This window comes from Cheilinus undulatus, linkage group 16 (genome assembly GCF_018320785.1).
Source record: "Cheilinus undulatus linkage group 16, ASM1832078v1, whole genome shotgun sequence".
Lineage (NCBI taxonomy): Eukaryota > Metazoa > Chordata > Actinopteri > Labriformes > Labridae > Cheilinus > Cheilinus undulatus.
In genome coordinates this window covers 12,225,960-12,249,909 of record NC_054880.1, presented here as the reverse complement: position 1 = coordinate 12,249,909, position 23,950 = coordinate 12,225,960, and the positions used below count along the sequence as shown (strand labels likewise).

Genomic DNA, 23,950 nt, shown 5'->3' with positions numbered 1-23,950 from the left:
TTTTCTCCAAAATGTAGGAATCTGATGTGTTTCTTGGAGCAACAAACATGTAAAAGATAAAAATGTTAACCTGTTAAATTCAACATAAGATGGAATACGTTTGCACACTTGTGACTCATGGACTGTTTTCTGACTGTAAACAGCACAAGTCACATTAAATCTGAACTTTTCATATCAGATTCAGACTACTTTCATATGATGAGTCAAATACAAATCTGTGTAAAAGATCAGAAAAGAGCGTTAAACCCTGCAGTGTGAACGAAGCCTCAGCTGCAGGGTATTTAACCCTATAATAAACATCAATGTTTATTGTTTACTGCATCATTAAAACGGTTTTAACAGTTCCACCCTTGATTCATATTTATAAATAATTACCTAAAAAAGTTTAACTCCTTGTATGGCCCAAAAGTCCATATAAGCTGTGAAAGCAGGACCAGTATATGCCTGTACTCATGGTTAGACTACATTTCCCAGCAGCACCTGCCCTGTAAAGAGGAAATGAAAACACAGAGATGTGTGATTTTGATATCATTGGCTTTATTCAGTGAAACCCCACAGAAACCAGCAGCACAGAGCTCATCCAGCGCTAAGACAGAGACTTTTTCAGAGGGGATTCAGCCAATCAAACAAGCCCGATTGTCCTCATTCATCTCACGGTCGATTACATTGATTCTTCACTCAACGCGCTCCACAGCTGATGGCAGATTTTACCTCCACCTGCCGGAGTCTCACTGGCTCTTCAGTTGGTAGTTTGTCTTAGTTTCAGTAAAAATTCATATGGTTGTTGGAGGCAAATGTTTAAAAACACAAACACAGGTGAGACTCATTTCATCGCCTTAGTGTTTTTATTTTTTTCAATTATTTTATCATTGATTTTTTCTGTATTTTTCATGTTTTTATTTTCACATTTTTATATCATTTTTTCCTCAATATTTACAAATTAGCTTTGGTTTTATTGAGAAGAACCACTTGGTTTTTTTCCATTTTATAGCAGCTTTTAGATGCCATGCATGCGTATGTTTTGTTTTACCTTTTCCTTTGTCAATGAGGAAGTTTAGCTTGTTTTTCTTGACCTTTTTAGCCATTTCAGGGATAACAGCAATGGTTTTCCTTTGGCAATAAGCAGATATAAGTCTTCCTCTTGACTAATTATCTCTGAAAGACCAGCTCCTTTATCTTAAGATAACAGCATAAATAAACGTAAATGTCCTCGTTATACCAAGAAAATTAAATAAATTGTGTGCCTGCATGTCCTCTCAGGGACTCTGTAGCTCTTCAGTCTCACCTGTGTTGTGTTTAGTTCACATTTCCTTCCTCGTTTTTTCACATCATGTTTTACATTTCACATCTTCCTCTCCATTGCACTTATAAAATATTTCAGTACTACATCTATATAGTTTTTTTAAATCATTTTTTTACAATAAAGCTACTCTACTCTTGACATACGTTAAATAAATTAACAATAAACGTGTTTGTTTACTGCTGGTCTGTTTCTTACCTTCTGAGAAATATCTGCAGATGAAAATGTTTGATTATCACAGTTTTGACTCATATTCTCAGAGCATTCACACCCTTCATTCACGCTCCATTTACTCGTCTCTTTCACACAAATTCACTCTTTTTGTACAGCTGCATGAAACACACTGCATAGATACATCTTTGTACACAAACTGCCGGTGGGTTCACAGTGACAATTTTGTTCAGCCCGCTCCATCACAGAAACATCCTCTCTGGATCAGTGTACTTTACAGCCAACGGATTTTTGATTTGAGGTGATGAGTCCAAAATCAAGAAACAAGCTTCTTACAACTGCTGTTTAAAATTAGGAAAACAAAACTTGGAAAAAAACTGCCTTGGCACTTTCAGGCAGTTCGTATTAAATTACAAATAAAAACAGAAAATGATGTGCTTTTTGTTTCTAGTTTTTTGTTTTCTGTTTCTCTTTTTGCCTTTTCCAAAAATAAAAACTGTTAATTTTTTTTATTTTGATCACTTTTGTGTTGTTATCAAAAGCAGGTTTAAAGAAGTGGAACACTGATGATGTAACTTTTTTTTTTTTTTAAGAAGCCCTGCAGTGGGTTATATATACAAGAAACAAAATTACATCACCGTTCCATTCTTTGAACTTCCTTTTCTGATCGGAACAAACAAACAAACAAAAAAACAATACAATTAAATAAAACATTTTTCTTTGGATATCTTTGGTAACCTGTGGGAAATGAAAAAACAAGAAATGAAAAACTATTTTGACATGGAGGCTTTTATATTGCAATGTTCATTGTTACGATTGGGTCACATGATTTCTTTTTTCTAAGTCTTTTACTAAAATACAGATCTGTAAAAAAAAAAAATAATAAAAAATAATTGGACCCCTTTTTAAAAATTCTGTAGTTTGTTTTCCAATTTTGTGACCAAAACAATAAAAAAAACAGGAAAATGGCTCATTTTTGCATTTTTTCCACCTTCTATAAAAAGTATATAAAAAAAAGATTTTAAAAAACACAATAAAAGAGTTTCTCCTGATTTTTGTGGTTGTTTCAACCAGGAAACAGAAGTACCAGAAAATACACTGACCCACTGGCCAAGAGCATGTTTTTTCATGTTTTGTTTTCCTATTTTTTAAACAGTAACTGGGAAACATGTTGTTTATTAATTTTGGATTTCTGTTATGATCTGTTGGCCATGAAGTACACTGATCCTTTTTACCTCCACCTGCTTCATTTCAGCCCTTTTCCATCCTTCCCCATCTGTTTTCATTATCCTAAAACCTCCTGAGACCACTTTGGACCACTTAAGCTCTTCTTTTATTGTTTCTTTCCCAACTGACAGCATTAAAATGCAGGCAAACAGCCCTTAAATCATCTTTAATTGCATAATTTTGCCATTTGAGTGCTCAAAAATAAGGTTGAACAGAAATTTGGACACCATATTCTCACTTTCTAGATCCATTCATGACCAAAGTTTCCTTTAGATTGTGGAACTCTTCAAAGCAATAAACTGTTTAGTCAGATTTAACCCTCTTTCATTGAGGTTTTAGATATTTTTCAGGTGTAAAATGATCATAAATATTAAGTTATTTATAAGTTATTTACAGTAAATAAGTTTGAAGTGGGTGAATTTATCCTCTCATGTTTAACTATTTAAAGGAGCAGACATGATCCAGATGTTCCCCAGAGGTTAAACCCTCCTTCCTTGCTTTGCTTCTCTACGCTGTGATGGTCTGTGAAGGAGCCACACTGCTCTCTCTGCTGCGGTTCTTCGGCTGCTGCTCCTCGTGGGCGGGGGTGTTTCGGTGCTGCTGTCGACGGGGTGCATGGCGAGGCGGCAGGGTTAGGGTGCAGCAAGACACTCCCACCGTGGGCTCGGGCAGATCCTCCGCCATGGACCAGCTGTCAGTGGCCGGGTCGTACTTCTGCACGGCTGCTTTGTAGCGCTTCTCGGCCTCATTCCAGCCGCCCAGCAGGTAAAGCTTTTCATTCAGGGGGGACAAACCAGCGGTGCTCACACCCAGGGGCAGAGGGGCGGCACGGCTCCATGTACCACTCTCTGGAGAGAACACCTCCACGGAGACCACATCCACCCTCTCTCCGCCTGGCCCCAGCTGGCTTCCTCCAACGATGTATACCTTTCCTCCAAGGGTGGCAGAGCAGTGCCAGCCACGGGGCGTTTCCATGGGGGCACACTCAATCCAGGTGTCACTCTCCACCTTGTAGCACGCCACAGAGCGGGAGTAGGCGCAGTTGATGTAGCCACCAGTCACCAGGATGTCTCCAGAAGGCAGGGTGGCGCTGGAGTGGCAGCAGCGGGGAACCTCCATGGGAGCACGCATCTGCCAGGTGTTAGAGGAGGGCAGGTAGCTCTCAGTGGTGGCCAGAAGACCCTCCACGTTGCGGCCTCCGATGGCAAACAGACGGCCGCCGCTGGCTGCCAGGGAGAAGTGGGTGCGGCGCTGACGCATGCTGGCCAGGTGGAGCCAGGTGTTGAAACGAGGATCGTATCTGGTGGAGGAATAAAAACACTGTAAACACCCAGTATAGTGTGTCCTCTGTTCTGATAGGTCATGAACCTCCTGTGTGAACTGTCTTTGGTAGTTATTTTAGATCAGGATTTGGCCTTAGTCTATTTATGATAATGCTTTTACGTTTCAGTCACTTTTTAGTAATCTTTGGCCTCAAAAGGACATTTTGTGTTTGGTAGATTATTTCTTTGTTATAACAATGCTTCTTGTCAATAAACTTTACACTGTTGGAAAGTCTGTTTATTTCGCTGTTAAATTGGCCACATTTGTAAGGAACATGCATTTTTGGGATGAGCAGCAGAACTGAGGGTTGCGCCCATGAAAAATTTGCCAAATCTTCTCTGCCAGTGCCAAACAGTTTGTTTTGCTGTTTCTGTTGACTCTTGTTTATGAGCTTCAGGGACCCCTAGACAATCAGGGGCCTTATTGACGCATGATTGTTAGCACCTTTGAGCATGGGCCCTGCTACAGTGGTCAGTAGCTGTCTACTCCAAGAATCGGCACGCCACGTTTGACTGACCCAATAGGGGCCCTGCAATAGGGCAACATCAAGATTGCATTCTGTAAAACCAAGTTGCGGCGTATTTGAAATGAGTCCAAGTACCATCTCTAAACTGAAGCCCAAGATCTATATAACGGGGGAAGTCAGAGACAGGTTGCGATGTGGGTTCTCTGAGAAGACGACACCCCAAGAAGACCATTTCCTCACCCTGTCAGCACCTAAGAACTGCATGCTGTCTTCAACGGATTTGCAGTCATGGTACGCAGAACCATTTGGCCAATGGCTTTCTGCCCAAGCCAATCTCCTGTCTCACAGGGCTGCTAGGCCTACCATGATTTCCCTTCACTGTCAGGCCCGTTTGCGCTGGTGTTGGCAACACGTGCACTGGAACCTGAACCTGTGGAGGAATGTTATGCTCAGCAATGAGTCCAGATTCTACCAACGGTGGATGCATCATAGGGGCAAAGTGTGGAAAGGTGGCGAGAATGCTCTGCTAATTGCTGCACCAATAGAGTAAGATCTTTTGGTGGAGGCAGTGTGCTGGTGATGGGCGGCATCTCCCTCACTGGAAAAACAAGCCTTGTCATCACAGGGGGCAACCTCAGTGCAGACAGATCAAGATAAGATTCTGCAACCAGCAGCAATCCCATATCTCCACAGTCTGCAACAGAAATATATCCTCCAAGATGGCAAAGCTCGCCCCCACAGAGCGGGGTTTATCAAAGACTGAACACCACTGAATACTTGTGGGTATGGGCTTGGGGGATCTCTGACTGGTATCATTCAGACTTCTGTTTTAAAGACTTTCAGTGCCCCCAAAATGCTGCTGTTAAGTTTATATAACTTCCAAAAACAATACCCTATAACTCACTTTTTCATTGATTCTTAAACTTCATTGTTTACCTCTAAGGCTTACCATGGCCAAGCTGCTGCCAGTACACTAGTCTAGTCACCTAGGTAGACTGATACTACTTTTCTGATTGTTCTTGAATATGAAGGAAGACCAAGGCTAAAGGGCTTGTGTTGTAAAGGTCATTACCAGTAACGTATTTGACCCATCTTGTCCTCATACCTGCTGAGGGTGCTGACAGCGTGCTTGGCCTGGTTGCGGGCGTCGTTCTGGTCCTCTCCTCCAGCCACATAAAGGAACCCGTCCATCACAGCCACACACTGGTTGAAGCTCTTTGCTGGCAGTTGGGTGAGGTGACGCCAGGTGGCTCCACCTTCACGAGGATCCCTCCACAGCACCTGGACCCCAAAGACAAAGATCAGTGAAGGACCATGTGGTGTTTCTTTTTATAAGGTATGAAGAAAAGTAGTCTACACATGAAGCACAGACCTCTCTGCTGAGCGCTCTCTCAGTGAGTGAAGGTCGACCCCCAATGGTGAGCAGGGTCTGCTGGCTGGCTCGGACCTGAGTGCGTCTGGACTGCAGGGTGTTCTGCTGGTAGGGCAGCAGGTGGTAGTTCATTGCGTCCACCAGCAGGCGGTGACACTGAGGGTCCATCATCATGCGGGGCACCGGCTGGATCTGACTCACCAGCTCACTGGCTGGGATCGTCTCAAAGCGGATGTGAGACAGGAGCTCTGCGGCTTGAGCCTGGCGAGAGGCGTCGAAGTCAAGCCACCGCATGGCCAGCTGCAGAGAGAGAGCTTTTCAATCAGTCAGTCGATTAATGCAACAAGGAAGGACATCAATATAAGGTAGCAGAGAATAGGTGTTACATGGACTGATCAGAGAAATTTCAGGTCTTTATTCCTCTGATTTAGCGCTGATGGAATTACCTGCTTGTCATCTGACTACCCTTCAGATTCACTCACTTTGTCATTACTGAACAAGACGATGCTTTAACTAGTTATAACTAACTCTAGCTAGCAAGGCATTGGGCTAACTTGAGAATAGCAAATGTCTTTAGCAGGTACAAAGTTTTATATATAACTCATTTCATTTTATATTTACCACGGATGGAAGTAACTAACTACATTAACTCAGACTACTGTTATTGAGTAGCTTTTTTGGGGTACTTCTATTTTTTTAAGTACATTTTCAAGTCAGTACTTTTACTTCTACTTCAGTAAGTTTTAACCAGATTAACTGTATTTGGTTCTTTGTACTCTGTTCTTTTGCTCATGTTTCTGGTGGATTGTTGTTGTTGTTGACTTGAGACACATTTGCACCATGAGTGAAGTTAACCACTGAGTTTGGATTCTTAGCTGTGACTTTAGGTGTTCCTAAGGGATGCATAGTGCATATTCTTCATCAATGTGCATTGCCTTGCCATGAGACAGACTCTCTGCTTTGTTCTTACCAAAGGAGACCCACCTCACCCCAGATTTTCAAGGGTTACTGCAGTTCTGTCATACTGTTAAATATTAAATACCTTCAAAAGTGTAGTTTGACTACATGTAGTGTAGACCAATAAGGACTCCTCTAAAGTGGTACATTCAACTCTGTAGTTGATCTTGAAGCTACAAAATAAATGTTAATAACTGTTTGATTTGGACTATGTATATAAAACTCTAAATATATTTAGAGACTAACATTTGGTCCAGTTTATATATACAACATTGACCACCCCTCCTTCAGCTGCTCGTCTATTTCAGTCCGTCATGCATACAGTGGTGTATTAATAAGCAAGCTGTGTTCTTGCATACAGTCAGTTATACTGGGTGGATTCGGTTCACAGTCCACCTGCAGGTGACTGGCTTTGATTCATGGATGTGTGTTATGCTCTGAGCAGCTGGTCTGGGGTCTGTTTTTAGGTCTCGGTGAAAATAGAAGGGAGGTCTAGAAGGTCGGTGAGTTAATACTGGAGGTGGCCTTCAAATAAAAGAACATCTCCTCAGTTTGGATGTTTTACGTGAATATCTTGTCAATAATTATTTATGTAAATAGACTTGAAATTTTCAGATGAATAAAACTGATTTCCTTTAATGTGTGGGATTAAACAGCAAAGATTCAGATAAAAAGGAAAAATAGGACAGTGTATCAAATTTCGACCCAGTTTTAAGTCACAGATTTGAACTGTCAACCTTTAAAGACAAAGTTTGATCTCTGACCTGGAAGGCTGTGACCTCTGACGGCAGCAGCAGTGAGTCGTCCTGCAGGAAGTCTGAGATCTGCTCCAGGGTCAGCTGGGTGAAGAGTGGGGTGTCTGCGAATTGCACAAAGTTCTCCAGGACAAAGCGGCGGGCGGCGTCACAGACGGGCAGCAGGCCGTAGGCTGCAGCAATGTTCCAGATGTAGACGCAGGTCTGCACATTCAGCTCAGCAAGCAGGAAGTCCATGCACATCTTCAGCAGCTGGGGGATCTGCAGGGTGGCGGCAGCAGAGGCAGTGCAGCCGATGGTGTAGAGGGACATGTGGACGCGGCCCAGGTAGGCGAAGGTGATGACGTTGGCCAGACCTGCAGAGACAAGAGAACATTTTTCAACTTAAGAAAAGATGGAACATCTACAAAAGTAGAACAAATATGTGTAGGAAGTAGAGACAAAGCCTGCTGTGTCCAACTGAGAAATGAAAACTTGTGACATTTTTTTCCCTTTGTAGTTTTCTCCCAAGCAGCAAAGTAGATGAAGCATTTTACACTTACTACAATCAGCACAGATTTGAGTTTTTGAAGTTGGACTAATACACATAAAGCAGGAGGAGATTGATTTGCTCTTGCATGTAAACACATTCAAATCCACACTGAGAGGTTCTGATCTGATAGAGGCCGATCAGGCTCGTAATTGTAGTCAATACAGGCCAATATCTGAAGATGATACAGGCAAATGTTTAGAGCTGATACATGGTGATAATAAAAGCCTATATTGGCCAATATTTACAGCTGACACATGGCGATAATTATAGCCTGTATAGGCCAATATTTATAGCTGATATAGGCTGATATTTACTCCATATACATGATAAAGGCTGAAAATTTTTAGCAATTTTAAGCCAATAAAGAGAGGTATTGATAGCTGACACCGATCAATGATTATTGCCAATATAGGTCAATATTTACAGCTGAAAATTGCTAATATTTAAAGTTAATTTAGGCCATTGTTCACATGTGATAAAGGCTAAAATTTACAGTTGATATAGGGCAAAATTTGAAGCCAATACATACAGATAATTAGCAAAGATGGGGCCATGATTACAGCCAAAAAAGGGACATATTTGCCAAGATAGGCCAATATTTTCAGCCAAGATAGGTCAATATTTATAGCCAATATAGACCAATTTCTACAGCCAATATAGACCAATTTCTACTGCCAATATTAGCTAATATTTACAGCTGATAAAGGCTGATATTTACGACTCATATAGTTGTTACATAGTTGTAATATCAGTAGAAATTTTTATCTGTCGTTACTGATAATTTACTTCTATAAGCCTATTTCTACAGATACTGATATCATGAGGAAACTATGGTGCATTCCTAAAATGTTTCTATTTTTGAAGGGGGGAAAAAACAACAAAACAAAAATGTTTTTAACAACTATAAACATTCAGACATCACAATTTGTACTCTTATTTATGAATATATTTAAGAGAAACTAGAACAGTCCCTGACTTAATTTAGAAAATCAATGTCGTACTGGATCATACTGGATTTCATTCTCGGCAAGAATCCAACACATACAAGATAAATAATTTTCAATATAAGTGATTGAAAAGACTAGAGGTTCTATATGTTCATGGGGATTCAAGCAACGATATTGTTCCAAAAATTTTTGGGAACAATACTGATTTGAAGGATTGATGAATTAGGTAATTCAGAAGCAGAATATCATGACAAAAATAAATATTATGTGGACTGATGGATAGGCGTACCCAGTGGTGAGAGTGATGGGAGCTCCAGACGTTTCATGCTGGGGTCTTTGGCGAGAATCTCTCTGAAGTATTGACTGACAGAGGAGATGACCAGCTTGTGGACGTCGAAGGCTTTTGTCTTACAGGCCAACTCCAGATCAGTCAGGAACCTGAAGGGAGCAAATGAAAAACATACCAAAGGAAGAATTTGGGGATATTGAGGCCATTGTTGAATGTTTATCTTGTATTGGCTGTAATACCATAGAATTTAATAAAAGTCTGACAGATGATACATTTCTGTTACACTGAAGAGGCAGCCTAAATCTAAATCAAGAGGAACAGTGTTGATATTATTCATGTTTCATATCATGATTGATTGATTTATAATTAGTATCACACTTGTTTCATGCTATATCAGACTTGCAAATCATCAGTGGAGATAATTATGTTGCAGAAATCAGTGTAACCTACTTCTCCTGTCTCATCTTGCTGAATTCTTCCAGTACGGCGTTTCCATGCAGAGGTCGTGTCAGCTCGCTGCCCAACCCCAGGCCTCTTTCTCCAGGTTTGATGATGGGCGGCGGCAGAGGCAGGTTGAGGCTGTTCAGCTTGGCGATGTCCAGCGCTGCTATCTGCTCGATCTTCTTCACCCCGGTCTCCACCACCACCACACCATCACCGCGGCTCTCCACCTTCAGCTGGATGGGAGCGGTCTCCATGGCGACCACAGGGCTGGTCTCCACCGTAGCTTTCTTCTGACGGGAGGCCCTCTTCTTTGGTGCCATGTTTTCAGTAGGTTTGAGCTTTAGTTTACTTCACTTAGGTGGTTTATTAACGTAGGTTTGGTGCTCTGAGATGACTTGTTTATAGTAGAATAAGTCTTTATGTCTTCACTGAAAAGGCAGAACGCCTCTGCTTCAGCTGGATGTTTATGAAGCTTTGTACTGACCAAGATGGTGGTCTAAAGGATAGACTGGTTTGAGATTTCCTAGATGGTTTCACTTAAACACAGCACACAGCACCTGAAACAAAAGAGAAAAATACAACAGATAAATAAAATGTAAAGAAAACCAGATGTTAACAGTAACAGATTTAATATCTGAAGCAAGATTTTGATGTCTGAAAACTGTTAAAGACTTCAAAAAATAAAAATTAGTATTGTAAGTTATAACAATGCCAATACTAAATATATGAATATATGGGAATCTATAAAATGGATGATGAAATTATAAAAAAGGGAAGTAAAGGATGGATGGATGGATGGATGGATGATTGATGACTAAAGGAAAGATGGATGGGTGGATGGTTATACAGTATATGATGGATGGATGTATAGAGGGAGAGAGGGATAAAGAAAGGAGAGAAATAGTGGATGGATAAAGGATGGATGGGTGGATTAGAGGATGGACAGGCAGACCAATACATACATACATACATACATACATACATACATACATACAAACATACATACATATATACCATGTCTAGCTTTTTCAGAATAATTAAGATATCTGTATTACCAAAAAATGGATTGTCATTTTTACTTTTTTTAAACTAAATGTTGGCAAAATTGATTTGAAGAGGGGTCATTAAAAATCAAAAACATGTCTGGTAAATGCTCGGTCCTATATTTTAATCACCAGAGGATATATCAAATCTTAACCCTAACCCTCCTGACAGATGAACAGGACTCTGATAATCTCAAAAAGCACAACAACACAAACAGAGAGTCCACACCTTCTCTAAATCCTCTCTTGTCACTGTGGACCTTCACTCATGTGACTGACAGCTCCGAGTGTCCTCTTAGTGAGGCGCTCCAGAAATGAAGCTCAGGGCCGGGCTCTCTGTTTTACAACCATTCCTTCAGACATTCAATGCCTCGCTACGCTTGTGTATTTTGCAACTGGATAATGTTTGCAGCATGCTGCAGATCAAAATACAGAGAAGGTGGACTGTAGCAGAGTGTAGAGATCATGTTTAAGAGTGAACATGGAAATTAGTGGAAAAAAAAATCTGGAATGAAAAATGGAAGAAATGTAGGACATGAAGAAACCCTTATACAACTGAAATCAAGTTTTCATTATTGTCATATCAACAATTTAAGTGCACAGGAAATAACTCATTTCTTGCTTGCTTGTAATTGTTATCCATTTTTACACTTTTATGATCTGTATTCAACACAATTACTACTCCTGCTATGATGTGAAGACATGGAGGGGTTTTAGGGGAGGTTTCAGATGATCAGTCACTATTTCGATGCTATTTCATGCACTATGGGCAGGTTTTCTAAACAGATAGCCTGTCTTTATATGGTTCTCATTTGGACCTATTAGAAAGTATATGGGTGATGGTAGACCTTGTATTCAAATATTTCATTTTCAAGTAAGTTCTTGGTCACATTTTGTTATTATACACCTGAGCCAAAAGTGGAAATCACCTTAGCTGTGTCAGCGAGCCATAAAAAGTTACACAGGAGTTTATTTTGAGCCTTGGCTTTGTGCCAGATCTATTTGATCCTTTTCTCACTGGGCCTCATTGTGATCTGACTGGACTCTGCTGCCTTTTTTATATTGGTGTGTGTTTATTTAACCCTGAGGGTAGGAAATGTCTCTGCCGCTCAGCTGGTTCACAGGTGTTCATGATCAAAATATCCCAACATCTGCTGGATGGATTAGAATGAAACTTTGTAAGGACGTTCATCCAGGTCTCACCAGTTAGAAAGAGCTCTGATCATGAAGAACCTGGCTAAAAAGACTGAAGAAAATACATCTAAAAGAATGCAAGATTAAAAAAAAGCTAATGTTTGTGCTCACATTTTTATTAAAGGATAAATGTATACCATAATATACTGAATTAATCCAGTGTGTAATAATCAACATAAAAACATTATATGCCTATGTAAATATATTGGATTTAGCTCAACTAAACTCCACCAAGACAGATTGTTTTGATCCTTTTATGAAAACTGGACCTTTGTTTAGGGTTTTAATTTAGATTTTCTATTTGTGTGACAAAGTCTGTACTGTTCTAAGGGGTCTCTTGGAGGGCTGGGGCATCATCTGCCCCTCTACCTGTCAGCGCCAGTCTGCAACAACAACACAAACACAGATGGAGATGCATAGTCCACATTGATATCTGGTCATTTAATAGTACTAACAGTCAGTATATTTACATGGAGAAAGAAAGAGTCAAACTAGATTTTTAAAAAGGCACAAGTGGGGCACTCCTCTGTTTGAGAAATTCCCAGTAGTCTGCTGCCTCTCATGCCTGATTGTCTGTGAGCAGACCAGCGACTGTAAACAACATTTGTTTAAGCAATATTTCAGCATTTTGACGTCGAGTTGTATAAGATACTTAGCAATACTAGTGGCATTAGCCTTCAGTGATTTCAGTAAGTGTTCCCCCTTTAAACAGGACGTGCTTGGAGCTCTCACAGACTGTACTGAATATAAGACACTTTATATCTCAGAACGGAAATACACACTAAAACTTTCTATATAAAATCAGATTAAACTTCTGTTTAGGGTTAGGCCAAGGATTAGAAAAAGAAAAGCTAAAAGTTAAAAACCTGACCTGCAAAATCCGATTACAATACATTTAATAAAGCTGAGTAAAGAGTCTGCTTACAGAAAAATAGCTCATCATCCATGAAAACATTACATAGCTCTGTTAGCTGCTTAAGTATTGTTGATAACATAGCTATGTGGCTAACATAGCTAAAGCTAAGCTCACAAAGCAGCTACATAAGCTATGAAGCAATGTTAGCTTAAGCTATGTTGGGTAAAACTCACGTTGCTAAAGCTACATTGGTTAATGTAGTAATGTTAGTTACCTAGCTAGCAATGTTAGCTTTAGCTATATTTGGTAACAATTACATTGCTAAAGCTACATTGGTTAATATAGTAATGTTAGTTATGTAGCCAGCAATGTTAGCTTTAGATATGTTTGGTAAAGGTCATGTTGCTAAAGATACATTGGTTAATGTAGTAATGTTAGTTACGTGGCTAGCAATGTTAGCTTTAGATATGTTTGGTAAAGGTCACGTTGCTAAAGCTACAGTGGTTAATGTAATGTTAGTTACCTAGCTAGCAATGTTAGCTTTAGCTATATTTGGTAACGATTACATTGCTTAAGCTACATTGGTTAATGTAGTAATGTTAGTTATGTAGCCAGCAATGTTAGCTTTAGTTATGTTTGGTAAAGGTCACGTTGCTAGAGCTAAATTGGTCAATGTAGTACTATTAGTTTTGTAGCTAGCTATATTAACTTTAGCGATGTTTGGTAATGCCCACGTTGCCAAGGTTACATTGGTTAATGTAATATTGTTAGTTATGTAGCTAACAATGTTAGCTTTAGCTATGTTTGGTAACGATTACTTTGCTAAAGCTACACTGGTTAATGTAATAATGTTAGTTATGTAGCTAACAATGTTAGCCTTAGCTATATTTGGTAAAGGTCACATTGCTAAAGCTACACTGGTTTATGTAGTAATTATGTAGCTAGCTATTTTAGCTTAACCATGCTAAAGAGAGTCCCCATTAGTATATATGATTTTTAAAATATATTTAATTTCAGATTAGACCGATGACCCTTTTCTGTATTTCATGTTGCTTAATCTGTTATGTCTGCAATGTGGTTGTTTTCATGAATGTAATGACCAGCTCTTCTGTTCAGGGTCAGTTTCTCCAGTTTATCTCTAGAAAGTTGAAGAAGGTCAGTAAAACACCAGTGTTTAGTAAGGCAGGGAACTCTGGATGGGGAGTGATGCAGGCTGCAGATGTCCGTGAGCCTCAATCAGAAATGTCTTGTAGAAGTGTGAAGTCCCATTAATGACAACAGTGGGCATTAGCCCACAGTTTCCATTCCTACACTATTCTGTTATTCAGGATCACTCCTGCTAACCAGTCTCAACTGAAGTTTCTCTCCTCTTCCTATCTTCCCGGTGAGTCTCCATCTGCAGGAAATGTTCCTCTGTGTACTCCGGGTAATCAATAAAACTCTTCAGAAATTTTTGATATAGAGTATACAACTGAGAGTAGCTATACCTGTTGGTGGTGCAGTATAGCCGGGCTTCTCCAAGCCTGTCTTGTTTGAAGGAACAACGCTCACTAAAATCACTGGAGGCTAACATGAGTGTTGTTGCCTTGTTGGATAAACTACGAGTTATCCCACTTTTCATAAATTACTAAGAAAATTGTATTTGACAGAGGGCTTTACAGCTTGTACGATTTAGTTGTAAATTGAAATAATAATTGAAGCCTATGTTAAAACCATCATAGCTGGTAAAGCACCTTAATCTGAGTAGAGCGTAAACTGACGTAAGAACCCATACCAAACCCATAGCAGCTCATCTGTAACTTTAGTGCTCTATCAAGATGAAAACTGTATCCCAACACAAACATGACTACACCACACCATTATAACCACTAATGAGTCCATGATTCACTCCACGTTTCCACCCCTCCTCCTGCTCCGTGTCTGATCTTGGCTCTTTTTTAAATAGCACCAGCGGCCTCCTCACATGGACAGAGCGGGGACGAGGGGACTGGATCGTACAGCAGCTGTCGCTGGTGTCATATGAAGAGGAGGGGTTCACAGTTACAGATCATACAGACTATTTAGGATGTTGCAATCACCCGTTAAACAGTTGAAACAGCAACAGCAAGGACACTTCATAGCGTCACTGTAGCACAAATTAGCTGAGACGAAGAGTGGTATTAATGATACTGGATGCTCAGTTAAGGTACTCCAAGCATTTCAATGTGGAAGCTTGTTTAATGAGACAAGAGCTAAGAGTTTCTGTAAACGTGACCCCTAACTGAGCCTCACAGAGCCGTCATGAACACGTGTGGAGGTGGGAAAGTCAGTGACAGGACCAACTGGACACAGGAGGGGCTGGAGGATCGTAAAAGCATGTTTGATTGATACAAACAACTCAAAACAGACAGTGAACACAACAATTTTAGACTCCTTTTTCATAAAGCATAAATAGGTTACATAATGCTTTTTCAGAAGAAGTGGAGATAGTTTGATTTAGTTTACTCCAGTGGTTCCAAACATAAGGTTTGGGCCCTTCCAAAGGGTTCAAAAGTTTAATCAAAAATGTCACGAGTTTATTTTGGGGTTACAGTTTTTAAATACTGGTATTTTGTGTGATTTGTCCGTCTATTTTTGTGAATTGTTGGATCATTTTATCACATCCAATGTTGAAAAATGATCCACAGTGCAAAGAACTGCAGTTCCTCACGTGTCCACTAGAGGCTCGCCAAAACTTAAGGTATTCCCTTAAGAACTCATATTAAAATGGCCACTCTAACAGAGGAAATAAACATGTTTACAGCATGGTTCAAAAACTGTTTTGGTCAGTATGGCTTATTTTATGCATAAATTTGCATTAATTTGGGAATGATCAATTTGACTGTCAGGTAGGCACATTAAACCAGTGTGCCAGGAGGCTTATTGCCTAATTGTCAACATCTATGTAGGTGTTTAGGGTCTTTAAGGCCTCATCTCCGGTCCATAACCAAATGGAGACACCATAGAATGCTAATGGCGACATGATTGCTCATTCTTTATTGACAGTTTATGTGCAAATGCTGACGTTACGCTGTTTTATTGTGTCAGAACTACACGGAAGAACAACAGCTGAGACGACAAAGGTGACAATTTAGATCAGTGGTTCTCAACTGGTGGAGCCTCAGGACCCTTCATCAAATCCTGAATGAGAAATTATGACCCAAATTTCTATTTGACCAGTCAGATTTAGTTCATGAAAAATTGTAAGTCTTGGACCAAAGAAAGTACAAAATATGTGGACAATCTGAGAGACAAGACGAAACAAGCTTGTTTCAAAAGCGTTTCATGGACTTTCTGGCACTTTTCTCTGGGAACACATTTGCAACCCACTGAAAAAGGCTCTGCTAACCGCTGTTGAATCAACAGTTCTCAACAGATCCACTGATCTAGAGTAAAACTGGGTCCTTTCAGTCCTGTGTGTGGCTAAGAACTTTAAACACTGGGAACCATGATTTCTGAAAATGTTATCAAACATGTCACAACTCAGAAACTTGAAGTTCTCTGAAAAAATTTGACTTACAGTGTCATGAATATCAAATGAGTAAATTCATACAGTCACCTCTCATGAATACTGTAAACACAACAGTGTTTGAAGGCACCAATAACATGACAAGGGGAGACTTGTTTACTCTAAAATGTCACAAGTAAAAAGATAGTGAATTGCTTGGTTTCATCTTTAAACGCACAATATGAAAAATTCTGCCACCAGGGGGCTCCACCCCAAAACAGTAATACCATATGAGAGAGACATCTGGCTGCAGACCTCTACGGTGGGATGTTTTGGGCTTACCTGACTTCTACAATGGGGCGACCTTAACTGTGGGGAAGGAAGCGACTTATTAAGACCTGCTGGGTTTTTCTTTAGTTAGTTTCTGCTTTGAGTTTTCCATAGTTTATGGCGTGTTATTTTGAATTCCACCCCCCCAACCTTTAGGGTTCCAATGCCTAACCCTCTTTAGTTTTTTCATAGTTTGAGATGTGTGAAATTTAAGTTTACAAAACAGAAAACCAACATGTTATTTTCATTCATGAATTGCTTATAATGAGGGAGAAATGCATTGAAAAAGGCCCTTCCTGGTCTTCTCTGGAGGCAGCCCCAGTATGCACATTTGCACTTGAAGCAACGTTGGGATGCCTGTGTATGCTGGAGCCGATTGCAGCAAACACAGAGGTGCCTTTTTTAGTGATATTCTATTCTCCCTCATATGAGAAATTTATGAATGAAAACAAAATATTGGTTTTCCTGTTTTGTAAATACACCTTTTTAAGTCCTCAATTCAAAACAAGAAGTATTATTGAGAAGACGGCTGTGGAAGTGTGAGGCGAGCAGTGCTAGTCTAAGCTTGCAGAAATGCTGTGGGGGGGTTTCCACGTTACAGAGGTGAGTTTGGCAATTGAACCCACAATCTATAAAAAGACCCCCATTAAAAGATATGTCCTGTTACATAGTCAAAGATTAAGGATTTATCTGTCTTTTCACATTTTAGTACATATTTGAGCTGCTGTAAGACCTCAATTAAAATATATATGACATAGAAATGGTCACCTTTTACACTAATGCATATGTATGTTAGTGCAGAGATTCTACATACCGTATTTTTGATGTGTCAATGTTTATGAACAGATCTTATTTTTATTAGTGTCTGTAGATACACATAGTAGTGTAAAAGAGCTATACCTGCCTTTTAAATGTAGTTTGATTTAAAAAAAAAACTTTTATATTATTTTAAATTAAAATACTAAAAGACATATCTGAGTAAATGTAGCTAAGAACTTATAACTCCTGCAAGTAATGTAAAAATAAATTTAAAATCAAGAAGCTGTCAATGTTTCTGAGAAACAAATCTCTTGTTGAGTGATTCTGTGGCATGAAAATAATCTTTGCTGAGCAGAGCTCAGCCTTCAGAAATATCTGGGACCAAGGTCGGGGGGAGAGCAGCTGCTCTGTCATCAGCCGGACTGAGAGCCAAGAGCCCAACTACCACCTCTACCCCCACCAGGACCCCCAACAAACACAAACACCAACATCATCATCAACGTCATCACTGGCAAATAGACTGTAACAGCATCTCATTTCAACAACAACAGGAGTTTCCTGAAATTTGGTGCTGATTAGATTGGGTGTGAGACAAAAAGGCTGTAGCCAGGCACTAATAACTGAACTATGCCATCTAACTACATTTTAAATAAAATATTCAAGCATCTTCATGAAAAGTCACACAGCAGCAGTCGAACACAAAATTAAACTTGCAATGTCTGAAGTGTTTCTCTCACACTGATTTCTTTATTTTAATTTATAGATTTAAAAAACAAGAAATCTGAGTGCCTTAAGTGGGCCTAGTATATGTCAAGAAACAACTCACAAAGGGCATAAATGTAAAAGTGATTATGGGACAGGTAAAGTACACTTGGACTTGATTGAAGTTAAGTTAGTTAAAAGAGACAAAGTTCCCTCATTATTCAATCTCCAGTGTCAGGAAATAGACTAGATATTACAACAAACCTGGTATAAAAACAGATAATAGTGTATAGGTAACATACAGTATTTAAATGTGTCAGTGCTATTTACATGTGAGAAACATGCATGTTGGAGTTTATTTTAAACGCAACTCAACTCCTAAAGGTTGCAGATGTCAGCAGAGGTTATGAATCCGTCTGCTGACCCAGAAACTAACACAGGAAGCTGAACAAGAATATGCATCAACACTTTTGATAAAGTGATAATAACCTGCTTCAAAGAAAGGATTACGAGTTCCAACATTTGTTTTAATGAAAGATTGAAATAGCTGGAAAAACCTAAAACAGCCAGAGTCCAGAACAAAACAGTACCATTCCACATGTTTAATTTATGACTCTGAAAGATAAAAAAAAAACAGAGAGAAACTGAAACTGAGCTTCGTTTGAGTCACCAGAGATGACTTCCACACATCTGCTGCAGGGAAACATCAGCCTCCAGTCGCTCATAGATTCTTACATCTTGACCTGCTCTGGGTGAAGATGAGCTGACTCGTCTTCTACTCAGTTTCGGTATTTTTCAGTACTCTCTGAACGCAGGCAGCTTTACAGTATGTGGAAACAGATAGATTTGGTACGACTCCTCTCCGTTTTTGTACGAGGAACTTAGTTTTCAGTTAAAGTATATGCTTTAATAGTACGTCCTTAACGTTGGCCCTGCTGCATGAAACTGCCATAACGCCCAGCATAACAACAAAAGAGGGCATGAAGGCATTAGTGTACCTCTGACTCTTCTGTGTCTCTCCTCCAGGTGAAGCCACCTGGTCTAAGTACTTAAAAACTGTGTTGGTGCTCAATCAGGAATGTGTGTTATTGTCATTTTTAATATAGTCCCTTTTCATCTCTGTTATGAGTTATTTCTTTATCTATTAATGAAAAGATCCAATGTTGTTGTTTTTTAAACATTTTTAAGGTGTTCACGTTCATTTATTGGGTCAAATATGATTACTTTTTTGTCCCATAGGGCCACCTTAGGGAGGGGCGTGACAAATGGGGGCTCGTCCGAGATGATCATCGATGAGGTGAGGTTAATATGTTTCTGTGTAACTTGTGGCATTAGAGCTTGGTAGCCATCGCTTTTGGTAGTCAGTGTTTAGTTCAATTTTTTTGAGCACCCTGATTAATTAGTCCCCAAGCTTGCAGGACTTGCCCCTTTATTTTATTGACTTTTTTAGTTTGGGTGGTAACCCTCAGGTAGGGCTTTACTTAATTTCAGCTGGCTCTAACATTGGTTAATCTGAGATGCACAGATTGAGTGATGCCTAAAGCTCAGCACGCCACTGAAGCTACTTAGGTTTTAGCTAGACCTCTTAATAGGCAGATATAGTTTGAGGTGACTCATCTAGTTATCTAGTTATGGTTTTAATTTTTGCTAAGCAGCATTTTATGTTTTTTTAAATAGGCTATATGAATAAGAAAACTAACCAATTTTGTTCCAGAGATGGTTGCAAGCAATGACTCAAGATACAGAGAGTTTGGGAAGCTACAGCATTGCATCCCCACTGTGACGCTCCTGGTGACAATACTCTCTGACCAGTTGTCGGCAATGACTTGCTAATATGTCCGATAAGACCTTCAAAATAAAGGTCAATAAAGTCCTCACTATTTGTCTCTAAAATAGCTTTGAGTTTGAGAAAGAGCTGTATCAAGAGGAGGCTTTTGATATTTCATTGTCACGTTTATCTGTTACACCCACACCAAAGAAAAACGCACCTCAAATGCCTCTACACAAACTCTATCTCCCTGCAGCTGTAGCTGAATTCCTCTTTCTAGCTCATGAGTGTATTTATAGACACTGACCAACTCTGCATGCGTGTGTGTACGAGGGTGTGTACGAGAGTGTGTTACAGCTAAGGTTTGGAAAGTGAAGGACGGACACCTCCTGCAGTGTTGTGATATCCACACTGACAACTGCTTTGCATTGTTTCCACTTAGCAGTTAAATATAAATGTTCATAGATAAATTACATGTAAATAAACTGATATAACTTTCTAATCTGATTCACAGCACGCTTTACAAAAGTACTTAAAACAATATATTAATGCTGACCTCATGTTTAACAATGAAAAGATAATGTTGAATATTGTGGCACCTTTCAGATTTATCTGCCAAGATATATTCACATGTATCATTAGCTCATTTTCACTGAAGACTTTTACACACAAGTAGATGAAGTTGTTTGTTAAATTTGAAGTTTTGTTGTCTGCCACTTTACACATCATCACAACAGGAAGTAATGCTCTCCTACTCCAAAATTATAACATAATTATGCTGCAGTCCTCTTTTAAACTAGCAGAGGGCACTGTCTGGTTTTGGCTTCTCTTGTTTGACAGTGGGGGGGCAATCTTACTGCTTTGGGATATGTCAGAAAATAGAATCAATTCTAAAACACCCTTAAACCCATCTTACCCCATCCTATCACATCATGCTATTGTACTGTAAGCTACAGTATTTTATAGTATTGTATCACATAGTATCTCTTGCATTGCATCACATTGCGTCAGGGTAGCCTCATGTCCTATCACATTGTATTTTTCCGTATTATATCATATCATATTGTAGAGTTTTGTCTCACATCGTATCGTAACGTATCGTATTGCATCATATCGTATAGTATTGTATCATATTGTAGAGTTTTGTCTCATGTCGTATCATATCATTTTGTATGGTATGGTATGGTATCGTATTGTATGGCATCCTATCATATTGTAGAGTTTTGTCTCATATCATATTGTATCATTTGTATTATATTGTGTTGTATCATATCATACCGTATCGTATCCTATTTTATCGTATTGTAAAGTTTTGTCTAATATCACATCGTATTGTATTGTAGAGTTTTTTCTCATCACATCATATCGTATTGTAGAGTTTTGTCTAATATCACATCGTATCTTATTGCAGAATTTTGTCTCATATCGTATTGTATCATATTGTAGTTTTGTATCATTTGTATTATATTGAATTGTATCATATCATACCGTTTCGTATCCTATTGTATCGTATCGTATTGTAGAGTTTTGTCTCATATCGTACTGTATCGTATTGTAGAGTTTTGTCTCATATTGTATCGTATCACATTGTAGAGTTTTGTCTCATATCGTATCGTATCATATTGTAGAGTTTTGTCTCATATCGTATCGTATTGTATTGCAGTTTTGTCTCATATCGTACTGTATCGTATTGTAGAGTTTTGTCTCATATCATATCGTATTGTATTGCAGTTTTGTCTCATATCGTACTGTATCGTATTGTAGAATTTTGTCTCATATCGTATCGTATTGTATTGTAGAGTTTTGTCTCATATCGTATCGTATTGTATTGTAGAGTTTTGTCTCATATCGTACTGTATCGTACCATACCAAATATATTGTATAATGTCTCTGCTGTCTTATTTGCTGTTTCATATTACATACTATCATATCTTATTTTACAGTATGGTATCATATCTTATTTAACTGCATCTCAATCAGCTCAAGTTACTTGCAGACTTGGAGGATTTATATATCCTAATACATTTTTCTGACATGGAAAACTCAGTGGCTTCCTAGTTGTAGATAATGTTTTGCAACATAAAATTGATATCCATTTTTATAACGTCTGTTACTCTAAAATAGGCCATTTATTAAAGGGAGTGCTTTTGATACATTCAGTACATTTAAATGGTGACACTTTATATTTTCACTGAAGCAAATGTCTGAATGTAGGACTCTATGAGAGATTTACAGTGGTATTGTACTTTTCTTCAGTAAAACATGGAAGTACTTCATCCAGAGTATATTATCCCAAAATAATATTTACATACTGGTATATACTTTTGTTTAATTTTTTCATTGGTGTTTTCCATAGGTTGCAGTCTATCAGTATTACAGGCTAGAATATCAAAAATGATTGGTGTTTAGTTCATTTCAGAAACTAAAAGGTGTTCAAATTAAGCCTTTGAGGTGTGAACAATTTTTTTTGAAAGCTACAATCCTTTTTATCTCGTCAATCTAAAACATGTGATAAAAGCTGATATTCACCTTTTTCTCCCTCCTGGTTCCAGCTCTTCTTCCCTTCTTTTTCCTTCTTCTGCTTCTCTTTTAGGCCTTCTTTAAAGTTTCTTTCTGTTGTCTCTGCCGTTGTTCTCTAACAGGTTCCTCTTTGCTGCGTCCCTCTGTGTGCTGTGTTTGTGTGAGATAGGATCAGAGAGGTTTCAGGGTCCAAAGCTAAGCTATGACGTAGGATTCGACCCCCCCCCCCAGACACGCCTTCCTGAGCTCACACCAGATCCTCTTCTTACCACCTCTATAACTTCCACCTCCATTTCCAAATACAGGCACTCCTCAGCACCCTCCCCTCCCAAAATATCCTAAAGGAGGCGGACCTGAGCATCCTCCTACAACCCCACTACCACCACCCGACTCCTCCTGTTAATGGCCTTTGGGTTTTGGGTTTGTAGGCTGAGTTTCAGTCCTTATTTCACATCTTGAGGCCAGAGTTGCTGTGTAGATGAAATAAAATACATGAAAAAAAAACAAAAACAAGATTGAAAAGCCCACATGACATAAGCTCTGGGCATGTGAGAGTACATTTGGTCTTACTCTAATTCCTATGATAACATGAGCATTCGGGTTGTTTTTATATATGAATATTGTAAGTAAGAATACATTATCATGGGGAGACCAGACTTTTTTTTTGCCAAGATAATGAGATAAGTCAAGTCCTCACCCTCTTAGATGCTTAGATGCTTTATTATTTTTCAAAAATGGCAAATCATATTGACCATAATTGATTTATAAAATCAATAAAAGGGTAAAACATCCAAGGGGGTGAATCATTTGTAGGCTCTGCATGGTTGTATATTCTCTTACGGCTTCCATACAGTATGATCTTTTTGTAATTTTTTTTTTTTTAAATATCCTGGAACACATTCGTGACCCACTGAAAACATTTCAACGACCCTCTTTTGGGTCCCATCCCACCAGTTGAGAATCACTGCTTTAAATATGCAAATGTAAAAGTTATGTAAAATGTTACTAAAGTAGAAGGATACATTGTAAAGTTAAACGCTATAATTATTTTAGAAGAAATGTTGCTGAAACATCTAGTTTGATTGATAATGAGGCTGCCAGACAAATTCAAAGGCATTAAGGGTTAATAGTATTTTACATTTTGATTTTATTGTGGTAATAATGAAATGATAGTGATGCTGCATGTTTTGACATCACAGCAAGTTCTATGAACTGTATAGTCGCTAATTTTTTTGAACAGCTGGGCTGTCTATCTTCACTTAATTTGGTTTGAGGTATGTTTTTGCTCAAAATAATGGATTTTGGATTTATTTTCAGTGGTTAATGATTAAGAATAAATACCGTTAGATGAAGATGCTGAGTAATAACTTTCAAGCCTCTGAATACTTCTTGAACACATGTATTATCAAGTTACTCGGTAAATTATCCCAAAAGCAAAGTCAGCGTTTTCACTGACGTCAAACTGACAGGCGCTCGCTACGTACGCCGTCAGCTGTGCCGTGACGTAGTTCCGTCTTTCATGACTGTTC

At 39.0% G+C, this 23,950-nt stretch overlaps 1 protein-coding gene across 1 annotated transcript; it reads right to left on the bottom strand.

The window, feature by feature from the left end:
- Positions 1-520: 520 nt before the first annotated feature.
- Positions 521-22,576, bottom strand: klhl43 (kelch-like family member 43). Its single transcript, XM_041808972.1, has 7 exons — positions 22,431-22,576; positions 9,790-10,340; positions 9,340-9,488; positions 7,581-7,927; positions 5,860-6,159; positions 5,593-5,768; positions 521-3,998 (listed from the first exon to the last, which is right to left on the bottom strand). The coding sequence occupies exons 2-7, from the start codon at positions 10,101-10,103 to the stop codon at positions 3,206-3,208; spliced, it is 2,079 nt and encodes a 692-aa protein (XP_041664906.1). The 5' UTR covers positions 10,104-10,340; positions 22,431-22,576; the 3' UTR covers positions 521-3,205.
- Positions 22,577-23,950: the final 1,374 nt, after the last annotated feature.

Coding starts and splice junctions, on each gene's coding strand:
- klhl43 (XM_041808972.1), bottom strand. CDS start 10,103: ATGGCACCAAAGAAGAGGGCCTCCCGTCAGAAGAAAGCTACGGTGGAG. Junction 6,160..7,580: donor CAGAGGTCACAGCCTTCCAG/GTCAGAGATCAA, acceptor CTCTCTCTGCAG/CTGGCCATGCGGTGGCTTGA. Junction 3,999..5,592: donor GCTGTCAGCACCCTCAGCAG/GTATGAGGACAA, acceptor TTCCTCCACCAG/ATACGATCCTCGTTTCAACA.